The sequence below is a fragment of the Dipodomys spectabilis genome, unplaced genomic scaffold (assembly GCF_019054845.1).
Source record: "Dipodomys spectabilis isolate Male_0828 unplaced genomic scaffold, ASM1905484v1 ptg000001l, whole genome shotgun sequence".
Classification (NCBI taxonomy): Eukaryota; Metazoa; Chordata; class Mammalia; order Rodentia; family Heteromyidae; genus Dipodomys; species Dipodomys spectabilis.
The window spans coordinates 4579909-4602642 of NW_024870678.1; the positions used below are offsets into that span (position 1 = coordinate 4579909).

A 22734-nucleotide genomic window follows, 5' to 3' on the forward strand; every position below is an offset into this window, starting at 1 on the left:
TAGAGTCCATGTGACTCTTACCTCCAATGAATCACCCAAAATCCAGAAGTTGGGCTGTAACTCAAGGGGTAGAATGTGCTATTCTTGAGCAAAAAAGCTCAGGGATAGTGTCCAGGCCCTGAATTCAAGCCCCAGCCCTGACACACTAAATAAATAAAATGATTGTGCTACTGTCCCAACTACACAGAAGACAGAGATTGCAGTTTGAGACCTCCTGAGCAAAGTACTTAGACCTTGTCTCAAAACATAAGGAGAACCGAGCACCAGTGGCTCATCCCTGTAATCCTAGCTACTCAGGAGTCTGTGATGTGAGGATCATGGTTCAAAGTCAGCATGAGCAAGAAAGTCCATGAAACTCTTATCTCCAAAAAACCATGAGAAAACCGGAAATGGCACTGTAGCTCCAGAGAGCTAGCCTTGAGCTGAAGGGCTGAGGGACAGCGCTCAGGCCCCCTGTTCAAGCCCATGACCTACAAAACAAGCACAACAAAACAAAACAAAATAAGCTGTTTGCAGTATTTCATGATTTTGATCCCAGCTATTTAGAATCCACAGGTAGGAGGATTGTAGTCTGAAGCTGGCTCCCAGGAAAAACAGTAATGCTTTATCTGAAGAAGGAAGAATACAACTGAAGCTAAAAGGGTTGGAGATATCACTTATAGTGGTAGAGATATAACTTATAGTGGTAGAAAACTTGCTTAGCAAGTACAAGGTCCTGAGTTCAAGTCCCCATACTAAAAGGAAAGAATGAGCCAGTAATTTCATATGCAAATTAAAATATACTTAATGTTTAATAGTTTATAGAGAATACTTGCGGGAGCCTGCCAGCAACCAAAGGGAATCCTGAATTAGGGGGTGAGGATGCGGAAAAATAAAGACAGAAGACAAAGGATGGGGTCGGGAGGTCTGCAGTTCAAGACTGCAGCACCATTTATTTGTAACTTTCCTTATTATATACTATTAGAAGTCAAGAGGTAACATAAGGTTACCATAGTGCAGAAAAACAAGGAAAATTTTAATAAAAACAAGGTGCAGTAAAAACAAGTCAACTGGTAGAAAGTAAAATAAACTCTGCAGACATAGCAAAGCAATCCCGGGCACCTGGTGTTTTTCATGAAAGCCAGTTCCTTGTAGGTGCCTTCAAGTGAGCACTGGGGTCAAGCTGACCTTGGAGCTTTACTGTGGGCTCCCAACAAATACTGAATTTCATTGATACAGAGGCATTTTCTCCACACTTTTAATATTTCTGAAATCAGAACTATCTGAAAATGAACATTTAAGCTTGTAACCAAGTTAATCCACAGCTTTTATCTCATACACAAACATGTATGTGTAATGTTGCATTTTTATTTCTTATTTTTATTAGCTTTAAGTAGCTGCACAAAGGGGTTTCAATTTTATTCAGGGAAATACAATAATTTACCCAAATTTGGGGATTGTAGTATCTTTTTCAATTTTTTAAAAGTAAATTTCCCCCCACTTTGTTGATTATTGAATCGTTGGACTTGCTTATACTAGCTAGTGCTTCCCCACTGAGCTAAGAGGAAAGGATATTTATTGTGAGTTTTCCCTCTCTTGATGCTGTGATGGGTCTTTGAGACACAGTTCTGATGGCAGAGGCTAATTGAAGGTTACTACAGAAGTAGCAGAGCTGTCAGCCAACCCTACTGGGGTTCTCTACCTGAGGGTTGTCTGGGTCTTGATACTGGATTTGGCTTTTTCTGAATACTTTTCTTGAGATAAGAGACTCACAGATTTGCCTGCCTGGGCTGTGTTCAAACTTTGTCCTCAGACCTCAGCATCCTGAATAGTTAAGGTTACATGTGTGAACCACCACTGGTTTTGAATGGTGATGACATCCTGCAGGGATGGGTCAGATGATGTTTAGTTTAATTAGTTAATTTAATTAAAAAGGCACCATCTCTCCCAGGGATTGGAATAGATGGCCCAGCCATCATCCAGGGCTCCTGCTCCCTAAGTCTGAAATACTTAGGACCCCAAAGTAGAGGTGAGACGGTGGCTTGGTGGCCTAGAAGTCAGGGATGGGAAAGAACTTCATATGAAAGTAGACAAACTGAAGTGGCGTTGTGGCTCAAGTGATAGAGCACGGGCCTTGAGCTGAAGAGCTGAGGGACCGTCTAGGCCCAGAGTTCAAACCCCATGACAAAAAAAAAAAAAGAAAATAGACAAACTGATATGTCCATCCTTGGATAAATAAGTAGAACTGATGACAGATTTTGTTCACTTCTTCCCAAGTTTTGCACTGTATTACATTGAATTTCTGATTGTAATATAGTTGCTTTCTCTCATTGCATCTACATAAATTGCCTTTTGAAAACAAGTTGCTTTGTTTTGTCATCAGTGAAACACAGACCCTTTATTGACCTCTGACCATTTACCTTCTATGTCCACTACAACATTGTTTAGGTTAACAATGAGCAACTTTGTAGAAAGCTGATGAACATATTACAAGCCTCTTGTTCTTTTTGGAAATCTACACTGCATTTCACAAACCAAAATATAAATGCTATTGTGCTTGCATCACCAATACCCAAGATAATCCACTTAAAGAGAAAAGGTTTGTGTTTCTACTCATAGTTTTAGAGGTTCTAGCCCTGATTGCTTAGCTCTGTTGTTTTTAGACCTGTACCAAGGCAGCAACTCATGACAGGAGCATCTGGCATGGTAAAACTTCTTACCTCAAGCTCAGAGCCCAAGAGAATGAGAAAGGGACGAGGGCACCAAAATCACTTTAAAGAGCAAACAACTAGTGACCTAATCATCTACCTTGAAGTCCCACCTCTTTATGACTCCTGCACCTGTAGGAACCAAGCCTTAACATATGAGCCTTTGGGAGACATTCAAAACCCCAACCATGATATAATGTCTGGTCCTGAAGAGCTCATTTCCATTTCCCTTTCTTTGAGCACTGCTTGAGCATCCAAAATCCATTATTTCAGTGTAATCTCCATGATTCTTCCCAGTACTGACTATTATAGTATTGTGCAAAGCCCAAGTGCAAGGTCTCCATGGAGACTCAAGAAAACTCTGAGTTGTGATTCCCTCTAAAAACAAAAAAGAAAGGTAGATACCTGCCAGATACAATGGGGGTAAGCATAGAGCTTTCCTATGACCCAGCAATTCCACTCCTGGGCATTTATCCAATAGACCACAAACAAGACCACACCACAGCTACCAGCACAACCAGCTTCATTGCAGCATTGTTTACTAAATCCAAGATATAGAATCAACCCAGATGCCTCTCAGTGTGTGAATGGATCAAGAACATTTAGTAAATATGCGCATTGGAATTCAATGCTTCCATCAGAAACTATGACATTGTCCCATGAGTGAGGAGATGGAGAGACTTGGGAAAATGTATATTAAGTGAAATAAGCTAGACCGAAAGAGACAAAGGTTGCATGTTTTCCCTCATTCGTAGTAATTAAAATGTGCCTGTAAATCTATAAGTAAACACAATGGATGGTGAAAGACCAAGAAATACACTTAATCAGGACTCTAAACATTCTCCCAGTGGGACCAAAAGAGGATAGGATCACAGAGGCTCATGTGTATATCAGAAAAGCTATGTGTATATGACCATGTAAAATGATGTTTATGAAATGAACTCCAAGAAGTGGAAATGAGGCTTTTTATTATTTTACTTTTTGTGCTTTTCTCCTTTTGTCGTGATTTTTGCCTTCTGTACTTGTTGTCTTGTACGTAAGTGTATCTATTCGGGGGAGGGTAAGGGAGTCACAGAAATGGGAGACAAAGGGTGTCAAATGCAGGAGTGATAATTACTAGACACTCTGCTGAAAAGGAACTATACACCTTGTGGAGGAGGGAGGTCAGGAGGGAAAGCTGAGAGAAAATGAGGGAAGAGGTGACACTTCTAAAAGAAGTGGAAGGAGCAAATTGTTTCTAAGTCAGAAGAGGAGGCCTCACCGAAGAAAAAGGTATCCCAGAAGAAACAAAAATTTATGGCACTGGAATAAGTTTAGCATAAAGTAAATGCAAATAATTGAACATTGCTTATCATTATTTTTTTTAAAAGAAATGTTCTCATTACCTGACTTTTGTAACTGTAACCCTGCTGTACATCATCTTTACAATAAAAAGAAAAAGGAAAAGAAAGTAAAAGGGATCAAGCCAAAATAAGACATAAAGTCAGTAGGGAAAAGATTGGGAGTAGATAGTGGGTTCTCCTATCTTGAATAGTCTAGCCCTAGGATTTTGCTGACTTTACTCACTCTCTTTGGCTGGTTCTGTCTATTGTCTGCAGATTCTCTAAGCAGACAGGTCAAGTTTCTGGCATCTTGCTGTGGTCTCCTTTGTGGCTCTGCCTCCAAGCATTGTCCTATAAGGGACTGCTTGCAGACACTCTGAGCCTGCTGCATGCCATTGGACCTTCCAGGCTTTTATGTGAAATCTGGGCGGAAGCCTCTGAGCGCCCCACAACTCTTTCACTGTGAATGTCTGCAGAGTCAGCATCCCGAGGACCGTGCTGTGTCTGCTGAGCCGTACTGTCATGGAGCTACACCTGGAACATTTGGACCATGGCTGCCGCAGCCTCTGACTGTCTTGGCAGATGGACACCAGGAAACCCAAACACAGGATTCGGGGGGGGGGGGGGGGGAACAAATAGTGCCAAATGTTTGATGCTGTCTAGGGTTCTAGTTTGTTTTCTCTTCCATATAAAGAATTAAAGAGCAGGAAAGTGTTTAAAGAAGGAGGAGCAGGTGTTTTTGAAAGAAAACAACAACAACAATAACAACCACAAAGGAGAAGTGAATGAAATGGCAAAATGAACTCCTTGTAAAAGGAAGGATCCTAGAACCCAGAATGCCCAGTCTCTCTGGATGCTATTATATGTAGAGTCCTTTACCTCCTAAGATCTGACGGAGGGCTTCTGGTCTGAATGGTTGAGAGGTGGTGTTATGCTTCTCAGAGGCTCCTGATTGGTCCTTCTATCTCTCAAACAACTTGCTGAGTTGCCCACCCTTCTGTGAAGGGCTCATGCGTGTGCTAAACCCCCTCTCCCCCATATCTGTCTTGTTGGGTCATCTCCTTCATTTTTGTAGCCATGTTGATGATTTCTCTTGTACCCCATTGTTGGTCCTCCATTTCTAATATTTCCATTTCTATTAGCTGATTATCTGTGGACTAATAAAGCTGTACCTTTAATAGTGTTCTCTGACTTTGGTAGTTTAATGACTATATGGATGGATCTTTGCAGTGCTGGACGTGATCTTGTCATGATGAGGTTGGAAGTGGTGGCTGGCTCACCACACAGCCTAGGTCTTTCCCAACCTATTACACCTGGTCTTCTCTCAGCGCATTCATTGCTGCACGTTTGTCCATTTTGGTGAATGGCATTTTCACACTCACTTGCTTTAGGATCGCCAACTGCAAGAACAGCTTCATTATGAGGGCAAGCACACTATGTGTTCTCTTTACAACCACTAGTTTAAGTGAATTTTACTCAAGTCAATATCTCCTGTTCTTGAGGATTAAGAATCTTGGTCTACACGTGTATAACTTAGTGATAGAACGTTGCAAAAGTAACGCCTCTCATCATTTTCTGCTATAGTCTGCAACTTACACTACCTCACTAGCGTTTGGAACTCCTTGGAGAACTAGCCAGAATTTGGTGGTGCTACTTTTACGTCTCTTGAGACATCCTTGGCTGATATTTGGGTGCTTTTCATTTCTCATGGAATTTTATTCGTGTCCATCTAGCCACAGGGAGAGGAGGAAATGCTGAACTACTCCACAAATGCACACTAACTCCTGCTTGCGACCTGGCCCCAGCTGTTTCTGTGCTGCCTGTCAAATCTTGGAATTGGCTGCGGTGAGCATGGGCTGCATGCAGAGACCCTTGTCCATCCCAGCACAGTGGAGAGTCCGCAGAGGGAGCTGCGCCCAGGAGGCCTCTGGTGACTCTAAGAGGCGCAGGCAGAGCTCTGGCGGGGTCCTCTTGTGGTGGGCCTAGAGATCCCAGAACCATGGGGCAGAGGGTGTCAGCCCAGAGGATGCAGCTGTTCCGAGGCTGCATTTACAGGTCCCTCCACCAGGAGGCGCCGTCGGCGGGTGTCTGTGGGCTCCCCTGGCAGAGATGCTGCAGTGGGAAGCGACTCTCCGTTTCCCAGGCAACCGAGTTTCCTCACCCATGGACACAGGCCCTGGATGAGGAAAGGCCAACCACTGTCTGCAGGAGCTGTGCTAAGTGGAGAGGCTCCTGTCTCCAGCCTGCAAGACGTGCTCAGTCAAAAGTCTCAATTCCCGGGCCCTGACCTAGCACTGTCCGTGGGGGGAGGTGGCACCCAGAGGCCTCTGCGGCTGGAGGGACCAGTGCTCAGAGCCCGGGATCCCCAGGCAGCAAAAGGCCGCCAGGCTGGAGCTGGAAGCCGACCTCGGTGGGCCGGGGGCTGCCGGGCAGCGGCTCCTCCAGGCCCAGGCCCCTGCCCAGAAAGAGCCCTTGGCAGTGGCGGTGTCCCGGAGGCCGAGTGGCCATGCCGGGAGCGTGCTGTGCTGGTTCACCACCGTGATCCTGTGTCTGGCCTTCCTGGGGATGGTGAGAGCTGGGCTGCGCCCAGGCTGGGTTCTAGCAGGGGTCCTGCAGGGCTGTGCTCTCCCCCTGGAGTCCTGCTTCTTCCTACTTGAGCACTGAGGAACCACTCATCTGCTTGGCCTCAGTGTCCTCGTCCAACCCTGGGGTACAATGCCAATCGTGGAGGGTGGAGTATGAAATTGAGTGTCCTACTATGTGTTTCAACTGTCTGAAACTTTTGTAAGATTCCTTTAGGTCCTGGCCCAGACACAAGAGAGGTTTCTTGGGCCTCTAGCCCCTGCCCAAATTGTTACAGAGAAAAGTGCTTTTCTGGGGTTTCCTCTTTTTGTAAGGCCTGGTGGCTTACCTTTACAGATAGAATTGTAATCAAGAGGAAAATGACTTTTCCAGATTATGCGTCTGGCTCAGTGGTAAAGTTAGGCACCTGTCTTGTACTCTGCCCTAATTCTAATCAACCCTTCAGTTTTTCTTATAAGAAATATAAAAATAGTGGAGTATAGTTAAGGCTATGTACACCTTTTGCCAATCCCTTGGGTAGCTTCCATTTCTGCATTTGACAATTGCCATCTGGGGGTGTGGGAAGATGAACCCCATCAAGTCACTCCTGGTCACTTAAGCATCTCAGAGACTCAGAGGCAGGATTCCTGCAAAGCTTTGTCATTGCAGGGAGGGAGAAGGTCTAAGGAAAGTGTCACTGCAGGTGATTGGTGAGTTCCCACTCACTGTGCCCACACTTGTAAATCTTAAGAAGACATGGAGTAATTTGAATACAGCCAAGGCCCTAACTTTGTAGTGTACTAAGTGCTTGCTGTGCACCTGTGTGCTGGTCCTGGTCCTTAGTTGTGCCTGCTCCTGTTGAGCTGGGTGGGGGCTGGGGGGGTCGGGGTGGCTTGCCTTTGGAGCACCAGTGCAATTAGAGCCAAGTATTCTATAAAAGTAGACAATGTGAAACAATTTTTCTTAAAGGTTTCAAGGAATTAGCTCTGAAAGGCAACTGTAACCCTTAGTTCTTGCTAACCTCCATTATAATGTTAAGCAAGTCATTTTTCGGGGGTAGGGGTCCGTTCGTGGGGCCTGAACTCTGGACCTGGGCACTGTCCCTCAGCTCTTGACCTCAAGGCTAGTGCTCTACCACTTGAGCCACAGTACCACTTCCAGCTTTTTTTCTTTTGTCTATTGTGGTGCCGAGGAATCGAACCCAGGGCCTCATGCATGCAAGGCAAGCCCTCTACCACTGAGCCACCTTCCCAGCCCTAAGCAAGTCATTTTTAAAATCACATTCTTTGCACAAAGAAATGTTTGAGGATTTAGGTGTTGGGAAACACCTGAACAGCAACTGTTTGCCAAGCTCCATAGGGAGCCTGTGCAGGTGATGTCTATTGGCAGAGCAAGAAAGTGACATGGGAATGACTTTGCCTGTTTTAGTGAATTTGCCTCTTTTGCACATTTCTGGCACCTTGCAGGCTGGGATGGGCTGCACTCTGGACTGTACAGCTTCTTGATCAACTAACAGTCTCTCTGGTCCAAGTTTGATCATATTTTCAGGTGGTTACAGATCCCTCTATACACAGGCAGCTGCAGATCAAATTTAACAATTCCCTCTTTTGTTAGCTGTTCATGTTAATGGAAATTGACAAGAATGTTGATAGAAAGTTCAAGTGACTGAAATCTTGAGCCCTGGCAGCAATTTCTGTCACCACATGACCATGGCCAGCTTGGCTTAATTATGGAATTTGCTATTTATTGTTTTTGTTGTCGTTGTTTATGCTGATACTAGAGCTTGAACTCAGGGCATTACACTCTTCCCTGGTGTTTTTGCTCATGTGCTCTACCACCTGAGCCACATCTCCAGTGCAGCAATTTTCTGATTATTTAGAGATAAGGGTCTTGGATTTCTCTGCCCAGGCTGGCTTCAAACCTTGAGCCTCTGGGTCTCAGCATCTCTGAATATCTCTGATTACAGGTATGAGTCACCACTGGCTAGCGCCTGGAATTCACAATTTACAATGACAGAGTTGCTTTATGATTCCTTATACTTGCTTCATGTTTCTGTTGATCATTTGATGAACAGGAATGGCTGCTTAGGACATTCATGACTCATGAGGGAATATATCAGGGAGACTATTGTTATGACTGTCAGGAAGATATATCCAGAAGCCAAAATACTCTTTATAACAAGTATCTCTATGAACAAACGGATTGAAATGAAATGATCTAATATCCTCTTAATAAAGAAAGTAGAACAGTATTCAAGCACTAGTGGTCATTATCTTTGTTCAGAGAATGATATGATTAAAGCTCATAGTTGTATTTGAAACTGCCTGACATAAAAAAAATGTAATCGAAGCCAGACCTTGATGGCTCATGCCTGTATTCCTGCCTATTCAGAGGTAGGGATCTGAAGACTGTGGTTCAAAGCCAGCTGGAGCAGACAAATCTGAGAGATTCTTATCTCCAAGAGCTGTGGCCTAAGTAGTAGATCTTCAACCTTGAGCAGAAAAGTTAAGGATCAGCCCCTATGGTCTGCGTTCAAGTCCCCAGTACCAGCACCAACAAGGAAAAAAGAAGTCAACCATTTTTGTAATTAGCCCAGTAACACAAGTCACAGGGACCTGGAGATTCATTAAAGGAAGATTAGAAATCTAGATGAAGAGTAAAATACCTTGCTGTCAACCATTCCAGATGCCTGGTAACCACCAGTCAGCAGCTCACAGGCATGGGTGTGTTCTTTTCCTCTGAGGAGTCTCTGCAGTGGATGGGGTGGTAGTGTCTTAAGAAACAAGAGTTATGGAAGTGGCGCTGTGGCTCAAGCGGTAGGGCACTGGCCTTGAGCTGAAGAGTGCAGGGATAGCACCCAGGCCCAAGTTCAAGCCCCCCAACCAAAAAAAAAAAAAAAAAAGAAAGAAACAAGAGTCATCAGCCATCTTTTCCTGTGTGTGTGCTTTGGTTGGAATCCAGGGCCTACTGTATATGCTAAGTATGTGCTCTGCCCATTGAACTGCACCCCAGCCTGTCGGCCCCCTGTTCAACTCCTCCTTTGACCTCTTTGACCACATTGAAATGTTAAGCACTCAGTATTCTTCAGCCCCTCACATGAGCCCTACACAGGCAAGGAGGAGCTGTAAAGTTAAGTGCTGTTCCTCCAAGGTATTGTGAAACATCCTTGTTTTCTCTTGCCTTTGAGAGCATGGCTCCTACCCTCTGAGCCCCAGGGAGGTCTGCTTAACCACCAGATCCAAAGTGTTCCCTAACTTAGAGGTTAGGTTTGAATTCCATATGAGTGTGGTACTGCGCTGCTGCCAAGAGCCAGTGACTAAGAACCCTATGAACAATGTTCCTCCCTGAAACTTACCTTTAACTCCTGCAAAGAGAGTGCACATTTTTTATGTTGACAGCTTTTGTCTCTGAGTACAAGAAGTAAGTGCATGGTCAGGGTAAAGATACAGAGGAAGGAGACAGCCAGGCCAAGAGTAATATTTGACCAGGCCAGAAGGCTGAACTGAGGGCTGGAGGAGACTGCCTGCTGGTGGCCGTTAGGCAGAAGTCAAATTTGTCTATAAATCTGTATACCTCCTGACCAACATCCATGAGAAAGTTACTTTTTAAATCATCCCCTATACCATGCTTTCCACTTCATGATGTGTAGCCTCATTTAGTGGAATGAACCTTACTGCTTCTGGATTTAAAGTGATATTATGAAAGTTTTGTTTACTAAGTAATCCCCACTTTTTTGTTGTTGTTGTTTTTTATGCTTGTACTGGGGCTTGAACTCAAGGCCTGGTCACTGTCCCTGAGCTTTTGTGTTTAGAGTTCAATCTAGTGCTCTACCACTTGAGATACAGCGATACTCCTTGATTCTTTCTTTGCTTGCTTTCTTTCCTTCCTTCTTTCTTTCTTTCTTTCTTTCTTTCTTTCTTTCTTTCTTTCTTTCTTTCTTTCTTTCTTTCTTTCTTTCTTTCTTCCTTCCTTCCTTCCTTTCCTTCCTTCTTCCTTCCTTCCTTCTTTCTTTCTTTCTTTCTTTCTTTCTTTCTTTCTTTCTTTCTTTCTTTCTTTCTTCTTTCTTTCTTTCTTCCTTCCTTCCTTCCTTCCTTTTCTTCCTTCTTCCTTCCTTCCTTCCTTTCTTTCTTCCTTCCTTCCTTCCTTCTTCCCTTTTACTTTGCTGGTTATTTGGAGATAAAAATCTCATAGACTCTCCTTCCCTTGGCTGGCTTCAAACCACTATTCTCAGATCTCAACTCTCCTGAGTAGTCGTAGCTACAATTATAGACGTGAGCTACTTTTCCCTGACTGAATATCTTAACAAATTCAGTGGTAGCTGACTTAGCATGACAATCTGAAAATCTTTTCCTTAGTATTTAATTAGTTCTTGTTTTTCCTAATGTTTGGTTAAAGATCAGCTTGATGTTTATGAGGCGTTTCATTTCATCATCAAAGCTCTGAAAAGTCTTACCCAGTCTGATGGAAGAGTCTTAAAGTTGTCAAAACTGTGTAGTTGCTGGGCACTGGTGGCTCTTGTAATCCTAGCTACTCAAGAGGCTGAGATCTGAGGATGGCGGTTCAAAGCCAGCCCAGGCAGGAAAGTCTGTGAGGCTTTTATTTCCAATTAACCACCAGAAAACTGGAAGTGGCACTGTGGCTCAGGTGGTAGAGTGGGATCCTTGAGCTGAAGAGCTCAGAGACAGTGCCCAGGCCCAGAGTTTAAGCCCCATAACCAACAATAACAAAAAAAAGAACCCTGTAGTTCATGGTCTTTTTTATGAATATCCTTGAATACCAAACTCAGTATTATACCATGTTCTTATGCATCCGGATTTTGTCCTGTTCTTTCCTCTTCTCATTTGAGAACACCAGTCTTTCTACTTTAGAACAAATTTAGTCCCTTTACCCTTAATCAAATATCTTCATACCTTATAGTATTACCCAAATCACCTTCCACATTCCTGTATAGTTGCATTCAGAGCTCCCCTTCCTATTTCTAGTGACATCAGTTTCTTCTATTAATTTAAAACCTTAATCTTTGGTGATGCCAATTTCTAGTGAACACTAGCAAACAAGTCCTAGGGAATGCCACACTGGTAATGAGCAGAGGATAGATCTCTGGATCAGAGCTGCTCAAGGCCAGGGAAATTCCTCAGTGTGCCACACACGTGCACTAACACTTCCAAATAGCATTAGGCTCTGGAACGACCAACTGTAGAAGAAGCAAAATTTTATTAGTGTACTCTCAGGTCTTGATAGTTTGATTTATATGGCCATATGAATAAAATTATGGATTGGCTGGGCACTGCTGGCTCACACTTATAATGCTAGCTACTCAGGGGGCTGAGATCTGAGGATCACAGTTCAAAGCCAGCCCAGGCATGGGCATCCATGAGATGCTTATCTCCACTTACCTTCCAAAAGCTGGAAGTGGCACTGTGGATCAAAGAGGTAGAGTGTTAGTTTTAAGCACAAAAACTCAGGGACAGTGCCAGGCCAGAGTTCAAGCCCCAGGATGATAAAGAAAAGAAAAAAGAAAAAAAAGAAAGAAAGAAAAAGAAAAACAAAAAGATGAGCTGCACAGATTTCCCTCAGCCCCAACTTTTAATTCCTGATAAGAATAATAAAATATTCTACTATAGGAATAACATCTTTTTACATCTACTTAATTCACTTTATCTCTAACATTTGTGTTGGATCATTTATAAAGAGGAGATCTTGAACAGCTAGTCATCATCAATTATTCTTGCTGATACATTTGGTACAATGGAGTTAACACAAGCGTACTTTATCAGGAACATTTCTTGTTGTATTACATCTAGTGGAGACGACTCTAAAGACATGCCTTTTAATAGTAAGCCAATATTTTTTTATTAACCAAAGACTACCCAAGGCAAATAAATCTGAAATGAATATAGGTGGTGGTGCTGGTGGTTGTGGTGGGTCTTCTGCTTCTCCTCGTCGTCTTCTTCTTCTTCGTATTTTTTTTTTTTTTTGGACTTTTTCTTCATTGGTACTGGGAATCTTACCCAGGATGTTGCACTTGATAGAGAAGTGCTTTGCCATTGAACTACATCCCAGCCCTTTAAATTTTCTTTTTGAGAGAGAGAATTCCTCACTTATATAAGCATTTCTATTTTCCTTTTTTTTGAGGCATTTGTAATCAGGGGAACAGGAGGCCTGCTGGCCTGTGGGAGGCCATCAGGATCTATCTCTTCCCCTAGCTGAGCCCCAGCTTTTCAGTTCTGCCTTGCCCTTTGGCCTGGCTGGCTGAGACATAGGGTTACCTCGCTCAGTTCCCTCTTCACAGGCCCTCCATCTAAGGACCTGATCCAACTAAAAACCCCTCAGCTCCCCTGGGACCCACATCTTCTCCCACAAAGGTTAGGGATCTCTCTCCTTCTCTAAGGTTTTCAGGTCTGTGTGTCCAGAATAAGGTTACCCTGTGTTTCTAGACACACACCTATTCTGGGTCCATAATTTTTGTGAGTCAAGTTAGCAGGAGCCTCAGCAAGTGGGCTCCTTAGATTTGGAGGAATCTGTTTTCAATAGGGGGTCTCTGACTGGATAAGAGCCAGTTGATCATCAAATTCAGTGTGATTATGGATTTAGTTCAGCCCCAGAGAGCTCAAAACCCAAATTTGTGACACTCAAATGGAAGAGAATGCTCTCTCATGACCCCCAGGTGCCCTGAGAGACTGGCAGGCACAAGAGGCCCTGATTGGTCCATTCTAAATATTCCATCGCTGGTTCTCCTGGGAGTCTCTGGAGGGTAACTTCAGTCCTCATAGCTGATGTCAGTCTTCCAAGGAATAATTAGCCACAGTAGGTGGCTCACAAAAAGTTGGTATCTGAGAATGGAAGAAGCCAGCCCTTGCAGGAATGTCTGTGAGAATCTTATCTTCAATGAAGAACTTAAAAGTTGCAAGTTGAGCTGTGGCTCATGGTAGAGAGCTAACCTAGAGAGAAAAAGCTCAGGGACAATGGGGCCCAGGCCCTGAGTTGAAACAGATGAAAGGAGGAGAAGGGGAAGAGGAAGGAGGAAGAAAGAAAGGAGGAAGACAGGAAAGTAGTGCGTGTGGTATGCTTAGAATTTAAAAATGATCTCAAGAATAGCTTTATTGTCATAAAGTTAATGGAACATTATGCGATACAATGTGATAAATAAACACCTAAATTCATTTATTTTTATTTTTGCCATGCTGGAGATTGAATACAGGAACTCAGGCAAGGTGGGCAGATGCTATATCACTGACTGACATTCCCAGCCAGCTACTTACTAACTTTCAATACACTCTTTTCTTCTTTTTCTTCCTCTTCTTCTTGCTCTTCTTCCTCTTCTTCTTCTCTTCCTCTTATTCCTCCTCCTCCTTCTTCCAGTCTTGAAATTGTTGTATAAAAATTCCTATTTTCAAAGTAGTCTTTCAAGTTATTATTCAAATAGTGAACTAACTACAACAAAATGCTACAAGAAATTAAACAGTTTTGAAACCAGCCGAGGTTTGTTTTGTTTTGTTTTTGGAGTCTGTATCTTGCTATTTTAGTCTAGGGAGGCCTTGAACTTGTGATCATCTTGCTGCCTAAGCAATGGAATTCAGGCATGCACCACCACAACCTGATGAAATTAAAAATTTTGATGAGAAGGAAAGCAGTTGGAGTCTACAGCTCTGGTGATGACAGGAGTGTCACTGTATGTGTTTTCTTCCTGTGGGCTCTTAGAAGTATGGAATCCTCATGTGTCAGAATGGGACACTCAAGAGACAAGGAGATTTAGTCCAGTCAATTCACTTCTGCACAGAAGGGTGCATAGGCTCTCTACCCAGAGTTAGGCAGGTAGACCCAGCCCCCTTGGTTTTTATGCTAATACAAAGAGTCCTCCCTCCTACCAATAGGAGTCCAGCTCACATTCTGTTTATGATTGGTTGATTTACAGAAGCTAGACAGCATTCTGTCAGTGGAAAGTTCCCACTTGGGAACTTGTTGTCAACAAGCCCCAAGGGGATGTTCTTTAAGTCCTTGGTAAGGACTCCTACCCCTGACACAGCTGGCTGGTTACAAACAACACAGCTGACAGTTGCCTCTTGAAGTGAAGAGGCAAACAATTCCAGCAACTATAAGAACAAGGAAATACAAGTAGAAAAGGGTGACTGATTATGAGATGGAGACATTTTAGTGTCACAGGGCCTTGACGTCATTCTCTACTTTGCTTTGTATCATCTCCCCATTTTTCTGTAATGGATGTGAACTAGATGCATATTGTTTTTATAAGGAAACATTTTTGGCTTTTTTTTTTTTCAGTATATCAGGGACTAAGTGGTTCTATACTGGGACCCACGTTTCAAGATCTGGCCACTAACGTAAACCACAATATCAGCAGTCTTTCTGAAATATTTGTGGGTCGTGCTTTAGGATATTTGTGTGGCTCTTTGATTGGAGGAGTTCTTTTGGACTGTATGAATCAGTTTTTACTTCTGGGTAAGGAAACAATGATCTTTGCTTCTTTGCACCTGTCAGTGAATTTACAACTTCGTATTTACAATAAGGAAACTTGTTGACAACTGAAATGAATGGTGTTTCAGGGTCCTCCACAGAAGCCAGGTCTATCTCTGGGGCTCTCACCTTAGCAGCCACAGGGCATCTGGGCTGGGCCACCTGGAGCCATGATTAACCCTCAGGTGTGCTGATGGCAGTCCTGAGCCTCCCGACCTCCAGGGGAACTGAGGCACCATGCCACAAACTTGTCACAAAGCTCTGCACATCGGGTGTAGGGCAGGTCTCTAGGGCTACCTGAAGCCAGGTGAGCTGTGGGAATGTGGCCAGGCTCTCTGGACTCTGGGTTGACAGTGTGGGGCAGGAGATGGTGACAAACTGACACAGGCTGCACATTTGTCGCCATGTTAGTGATGAGCCCAGAGCGCTGTGCTGCAGCCTGGTGGTGACTAGCATCGCTTTTTATTTTGTTTTATTTTTGTCGGTCATGGGGCCTGAACTCTGGTCCTGGGAGCTGCCCCTCAGATCTTCAGCTCAAGGCTAGTACTCTACCACTTGAACCATAGCTCCACTTCTGGCTTTTTCTGCTTATGTGGTGCTGAGGAATCAAACCCAGGGCCTCATGAATACAAGGCAAGCGCTCCACCCGTGAGCCACCTTCCCAGCCCCTGGCATTGCTTTTTAGCATGCTGTCGTTTGAACAGGGCCATGGGTTTCAAGAAAATCTAGATCCATCTGACAAAGCACCTTTGGAAGCAAGGAGAATAATCTACATTTACCGATAACTAAATAAAATATCCTTCTTATTTCCAAAGTATCTTTCAAAGATACACATACACGTGTGTGTGTGTGTATGTGTGTGTGTGTGAGTGTGTGTGTGTGAGTGTGTGTGTGTAATCTTTTTTGTCATCTTGATAATCCCACTCAGAACCCCACACATGCTACCTAAGAGGTCTATCACTGAATCGCATGTCCAGCCTAATAGTAAATGTGCCTTGAATTGCTTCACTATTTGCCAAAACAATTTATTCTGATTTACTAAACACTATTATATTAGTTGTACCATATTTAAAAGTCCCTTTTGGTTCTCTGTTTTTCCAGTCATGGAGCTTGAACTCATGACCTGTGATCCTCAGATTTTAGCCTCCTGTGTAGCTAGGATTACAGGCCTGAGCCACTAATGACCGGCTCTTTTGGGTTCTTAAATGTAAACTATTTAAGTAAATAAATTTTGTCTCTTCTGTGATAAAGATTTTCTTAGTGGTATCATATATAGATTTAATAATACATAAAGATCTTAAAATATTTTAATGATATGACCAATTAGAGAAACTTTTTTTTTTTTTTTTGGGTCCAGTCATGGGGCCTGAACTCTGGGCCTGGGCGCTGTCCCTCAGCTCTTCAGCTTTAAGGCTAGCACTCTACCACTTGAGCCACAGCGCCACTTCCGGCTTTTTTCTTTTTGCTTATGTGGTGCTGAGGAATCGAACCCAGGGCCTCAGGCATGCAAGGCAAGCACTCTACCACTGAGCCACCTTCCCAGCCCTAGAGAAACTTTTTAACTTGAACTTACTTTGTGTTTTGGAAGCTTTTAAAAAAATTATTTTATTATTTACAGGTGTGACTTTCTTAATCCATTAATTGTTAAGCCTTAACTCAGTTTGCTCATGACACATTGAATACATTATTAATAGTCCAGATATACATCAAGCAGAAAAAAAATAACAGCTTTAATTCTAAGCTGTCATTACCCTAAAAGAAAAGCTGCCTTCATGAATCTCCTGGAAGCTTTAATGATATTGGCTTGACTCATGACTTTGGAGGAATGCTGGTTTAATCCATTAATTAGCATCATTACTAGTTATTAATTTATTTTGCCATTCCTGGGCCTGAACTCAGTTCCTGGGCATTATCCCTAAGCTTCTTGTACTCAAGGCTAGCACTCTACCCCTTGAGCCACGGTGCCACTTTGTGTTTTTTCTGTTTATGTGGTACTGAGAAATCAAACCCAGGGCTTCATGCATGCTATGCAAGCACTCTACCACTAAGCCACATTCCCAGCCCAAATGCTGCTTTTATAGCTGACGTTTGACTCTCGTTTGCAGGGCTGTCCATGTGGATCATCACTGTGAGTACTTATCTTATTCCATTTTGCAAGACTGCAGTGTTGCTGATTGCCATGATGTCTGCCATGGGTGTCTCTTTTGGTGTTCTGGATACAGGTTAGTGGAATTTTGAACATCTGAAAGCTCTGAAAGATTGTTCATTTAAAATATTGTAAGTTGCTGATGGCTCATGCCCATAATCCTAACTTCTCGGGAGGCTAAGATCTGAGGAACATAGTTCAAAGTCAGCACAGTAAAGTCTGTGAGATTCTTATCTCCAATTAGCCAGCAAAAAGCTGGAAGTGGAAGTGTGGCTCAGATGGTAAAGTGACAGCCTTGAGCAAAAAAGTTAAACAACAGTGTGCACACCCTGATTTCAAGTCTCAGCACTAGTACAAAATAAAAAGAGTACAAAAAATAAAATAAAAAAGTAAAATAAAAATTCGATCACTCTACCTATGGGTAATTAAAACAAAGGTGATCAATCTATCATTTTGAGATCAATCTTTATCATTGTGGTATAAGAGACAATGATGGAACCGGACACCCATGGCTCACGCCTATAATCTTAGCTAGTCAGGAGGCTGAGATCTGAGGATCATGGTTCAAAGCCAGCCCAGGTAGGAAAGTCCATGACACTCTTATCTCTCACTAACCACCAGAAAACTGGAAGTGGTACTGTGGCTCAATTGGTAGAGCACTTACCTTGAGCTGAATTGCTCAGGGACAGCGCCCAGGCCCAGAGGTCAAGCCCTACCACTGAACAAAAAATAAAAAAGAAAAAAAAAGAGAGAGGGAGAGAGACAATGATGGTTAGATAGCTGAAATAAATGTAGAACCACTATTTGGCTGTACAAGCATAGAGACAGCACCTGGTTTTAAGCTTAGAGAATCCTGGCACAACTTTCCTATTTCTTTTCTACTCTTTTTTTTTTACCCTCTAAAGTTCCTATTCTCCACCCATCTTCAAAACGTGACTAAATGACACCTGTGATAGCTCTTTATCCTTTAATTCTAGCCTCCTTGCATGCTCATTGTCAGACCATGCACATATTCCATCTTTCACATTTTATTTCCAGGGGGAAATATGTGCATATCTGAAATCTAAGTACAAAACAGAAAACTGGATATTCTTGTCTGTAATGAGCTCAACAGAATCCTGTAATCAAGTCCTGCCTGGATAGTTTGAATCTGCCTTTTACATAAAATATAAACTCTTCAATGGCCTACCAATATGACACCCTTCGATGATTTGCTCACTATTTAATTTGCCTGGCAAATATGTATAAGACTTTAAAATATACAAGTAGATATAATAATATTAGTCTCCAATGTGGAATTGGCAGTACTTTGTTTATTTCCTTTTTGTTCTTGTGTGTTTCCACTCAAGGCATGGGCACTGTCCCTGAGCTTCTTTGCTAAAGGCTAGTTGTCTGTCATTTTGAGCCACAGCTTCACTTCCTGTTTTCTAGTGGTTAATTGGACTCTCACTGACTTTCCTGCTGGGGCTGCCTTCACATCCATAACCTTCGGATCTCAGCCTCCAGAGTAGCTAGGATTACCGGTGTGAGCCACCAGCATCTGATCAGAGTTGGAACTGTTTTACAACAAGCTTTAGTACTGAGCTGGCTATAAGAACGTTGTTGTCTGGGGGTGGTGGTGGTGGCTTAGGGCTGCTGAGACACAGAAATGCCTCAGGGCCAGTGTTACTAAGTTCTGTGTCTAACTTAAACCTTTCTCTGTGTCTCTTTGCTAGGTGGGAACGTGCTCATCTTGGCTCTTTGGGGGGACAAGAGCCCCCCCCACATGCAGGCCTTACACTTCAGTTTTGCCCTGGGCGCCTTCCTGGCTCCCCTGCTGGCTAAACTGGCACTGGACCCCACAGTGTCTGTTGACAACCACACAGAGCCCGACTTTCTCCCTGCAGCCCTCAATGCCTCTTCTGAAGCCGCCTCAGACCCTCTACTCGCAGCTCCCCATGACATGAACTTACTGTGGGCTTATGCTTCCATAGGCACTTACATTCTCGTAGTTTCTCTCCTTTTCTTTGCTCTGTTCTTCATGGAAAGCTCAAGGCAGGGAAAAACAACAGCATCTGCTCAGCAATCTCGAAGAGCTCAATACCGCAAGGCCCTTCTTTGTCTGCTTTTTCTGTTTTCCTTCTTCTACATTGGGGCTCAGTTGACATACACTTCTTACCTTTTCTCCTTTGCCACCACCCATGTTGGAATGGACCAGAGAGAGGCAGCTGGCTTGAACTCCATCTTCTGGGGGACCTTCGCAGCCTGCAGGGGCCTGGCAATGCTCTTTGCTGGATGTTTACGCCCTGCCACTATGATTGTGTTGAGCAACATTGGCAGCCTGGCCTCCTGTTTGTTTCTGGTGCTTTTTGACAGGAGCCCCCTTTGTCTCTGGATAGCAACCTCAGTTTATGGGGCCTCCATGGCCACTCCGTTTCCCAGTGTTTTTTCTTGGATGCAACAGTACACCACCATCAGTGGCAAATCTGCTGCATTTATTATGATTGGTGCTACCTTGGGAACAATGGCTATTCCTGCACTAATCGGAGTTCTTCAAGGACAATATCCAGCTCTACCAGTAGTTCTGTATGCCTGTTTTGGGTCTGCAATTTTCACTGCTGTTTTATTTCCTATGATGTATAAAGTAGCTACCTTGCCTCTGCGAAAAGGAAACAGAAAAGGTAAGTGTTCTGGACTATGAAGACAAGAATGAAAATATGATTCAGAAAAATAAAATGAAATTGGTTCATTCCCTCCCTTCCTTCATTCCTTCCTGGCTTCCTTCTTCACTTCCTCTCTTCCTCCTTTTCTCCCATCCTCCTTCCATCCCTTCCTTCACTCCTTCTTCTTTTCCTTCCTCTCTTCTTCCTTTCTACCTCCCTCCCTCCTTTCATTTCTCTCTCTGTCTGTGTGTCTGTCTTTGTCTCTCTCTGTATGTCTCTGTCTCTCTATCTCTCTGTCTGTCTCTCTGTCTCTCTCTTTGTCTCTCTCTCTCTGTCTTTCTCTGTACTGGTTTGAATCCAAGTACTCCCTAAATCCTATACCTAATCTAAGACTTCAGCTCAGAAATGGCTTTTGAACTGGTTGAAATGAGTGGAACAATGAGGCCTTATGTAATACAGACATCTAGTCATATGTTGATGGACCCACAGTGAGATTGCAAACCAATTCCTCTTCAGTGCATTGATGAATGCATCCATTTCAGTTAATGCTGGCCCTCTGCCACAAAGCTCCAGGATAAAAGGGAACAACATAATACTTAGAGCAGATGGATAATTCCTAACTTTAAAAAATTAACATAATTGTATTGTTATTGTTAAGTTGTTAGGCCAGAGCAGAGCATAAGCAGATTTTCAGAACACTTGGGGATCAGATTTTCTAGGTTGAGCTGGGCAGTGGTGGTTCATGACTGTCATCCTAGTTACTCAGGAGGCTGAGATCTAAGGATTGTGCTTTAAAGCCAGCCTGGGAAAGAAAGTCCATGAGACATTTTGTTTTTTGTTTTTTTGGGGGGGTCTGGTCGTGGGGCCTGAACTCTGGGCCTGGGCGCTGTCCCTCAGCTCTTCAGCTCAAGGCTAGCGCTATACCACTTGAGCTACATTGCCACTTCCGGCTTTTTTCTTTTTGCTCATGTGGTGCTGAGGAATGGAACCCAGGGCCTCTGGCTTGCAAGGCAAGAGCTCTACCACTGAGCCAACTTCCCAACCCCCCATGAGACATTTTGTTCTTGTTTTTGTTGTTTTTTTTCAAAGGGCTTGAACTCTGGGCCTGGGCACTGTACCTCAGCTCTTCAGCCCAAGGCGAGCACTCTAACTTGAGCCACAGAACCAGTTCCAGTTTTCTGGTGTTTTATTGGAGATAAGACTCTCACAGACTTTCCTGTCCAGGCTGGTATTGAACTGAGATCCTCAGATCTCAGCCTCCTTAGTAGCTAGAATTAGAGGTGAAAGCTATCACCCCCCCTCCCCCACTTTGCCAACACCCCCCACCTCTCTGCCGCCCAGGCTCCCTGGGACTCTTATATCCACTTAGCCAGCAGAAAACTGGAAGTAGGGCTGTGGCTCAAATAGTAGAGCAATAGACTTGAGAAAAAGAGCTCAAGGAAAGCATTCAGGCCTTGAGTTCAATCCCCATGAGAAAAAACATTTTCTCGGTCCATTTAGAGCTCATGGTAAAAAGGTTTGAAATGCTCTGAATCCAGAGCATTTTATAAATATACAATGTTTACATGTAGTAGAATTTTGTTCTGAGGCTCATATTTGGTAAGAGCTTGATTAAGTGGAGGTTCCATGATCTCCCCCTTTCAGAGTGGTTTTCAGGCATTTGAGTTTCTTGTTGTTTCTTAATTTGAGACAGAATTTGGTTATCTTTCCCACGTTGGTCTGGAAGTCACTGTGTATTTCAATTGAGCCTCAAACTTGTGATCCTCCTGTTCTCAGCCTCCTTTCTGTTGAGTGAGACTTAGGTTTTTCAGAAGTTGGGTAGTATTCTGATTTAGGAGAAAAAACACAAACCTGTGAAACAGTTTGCTGACCAAATTGTCAGGCTTCCACACTGGGCTTCAACAGTAGGGAGGGCAGTTCTAGGAAAGTGCATCCTTGGAAAGCTCACATGCTTTGCTTAATGCTTTTCTTTCTCTGTAGGCTGAACCAGAGGATGCTAATCTGTCCTTTGAGTATTTCTGCTCCATGAAGAGGACACCGTGCAGTGCCAAAGACAGCTGGCTTCAAAACAGGACTCAGCTTTCCAGCAACACAGAGGCACTTAACAGAGGCCTCACCTGTGACTCAAGAAATGATTTCTAAATTGAAAATCTCTCATTTTCATAGTTTGTCTGAGATATCCTCTAGGAATTACTGTGATTGTCAGTCCCTTCTTCATGTCAACTGAGTAGTGAAACAGAAACAAAGAGCTTTAGGAATTTGCTAGTGATTATTAATATGCTCTATGTACTTCAATGTACTTAATGTTTATTGTGTTATTTCTGATTTTCTCAATAATTGTCTGTTAAAATTCTGCAGTTCATGATTCAGTCACATTCTAACTCCTGTGAAATCAGGGTGTGTCCTATAATAAATTTACCTTTACAATGTTGGGAGATTTTACTTTGGATATATTTTGGTTGTTTTACCACTTTTGGACTCAATTGACAGTTTTTTCCTATACATATAGAAAATAATGTAAAAAACTGTTGATTTTTCACATTGTATTAGATTCAGGAAAACAAGATGAATACATTACAGCAGCATTTATGAAGAGTTGGTACACTCTCTGCTTTTTCTCACTGTGGCAGTTTCCCTTGACAGGCATTTCATGTACCTAAAATCTCTACCTTCCTACAGTCTCCATTGCAGCTTTGTCCTTACTTGAATAATTCTTAAGAAGAAAAAGAAATATGGGTATCTAGACTGTAATCATTTTATTAAATGTCAAAACCAGAGTCTAGAAGTGAACTGGGGCGTGGGTGTACTGAGCTCTGAATCCCTTATTTAAATGTAAGTTTAAGGGAAGAAAAAAAAATTGCATGTAATGCTGATGTATTCATCTTTCAAACTGGTCCTAGTAT

General features: G+C 43.1%; 4 protein-coding genes across 5 annotated transcripts in view; all 4 read left to right on the plus strand.

Moving 5' to 3' along the window:
- Positions 1-5334, plus strand: part of LOC122116259 (sodium-dependent glucose transporter 1-like) — a 38949-nt gene extending 33615 nt beyond the window's left edge. Inside the window, exons 5-6 of the mRNA XM_042689927.1 lie at positions 351-355; positions 5323-5334. The gene's annotated coding sequence lies outside the window, so the exon portion shown is untranslated. The remainder of the gene's footprint in view (positions 1-350; positions 356-5322) is intronic.
- Positions 1-22266, plus strand: part of LOC122116340 (sodium-dependent glucose transporter 1C-like) — a 38576-nt gene extending 16310 nt beyond the window's left edge. The window contains exons 2-6 of one of the 2 annotated variants that reach the window (XM_042690099.1): positions 6428-6577; positions 14860-15028; positions 17149-17265; positions 18905-19849; positions 21812-22266. In XM_042690099.1, the coding sequence (XP_042546033.1) occupies positions 6575-6577; positions 14860-15028; positions 17149-17265; positions 18905-19849; positions 21812-21816 (1239 nt within the window). In that variant the 5' untranslated portion in view covers positions 6428-6574 and the 3' untranslated portion in view covers positions 21817-22266. The remainder of the gene's footprint in view (positions 1-6427; positions 6578-14859; positions 15029-17148; positions 17266-18904; positions 19850-21811) is intronic. The other variant, XM_042690036.1, reaches the window with a different exon arrangement.
- The window catches only part of LOC122116033 (sodium-dependent glucose transporter 1-like), a 94772-nt gene that overhangs the window by 33583 nt on the left and 38455 nt on the right, over positions 1-22734 (plus strand). The window lies entirely within an intron of this gene.
- The window catches only part of LOC122115787 (sodium-dependent glucose transporter 1B-like), a 74121-nt gene that overhangs the window by 33565 nt on the left and 17822 nt on the right, over positions 1-22734 (plus strand). The gene's annotated exons all lie outside the window — the stretch shown is intronic.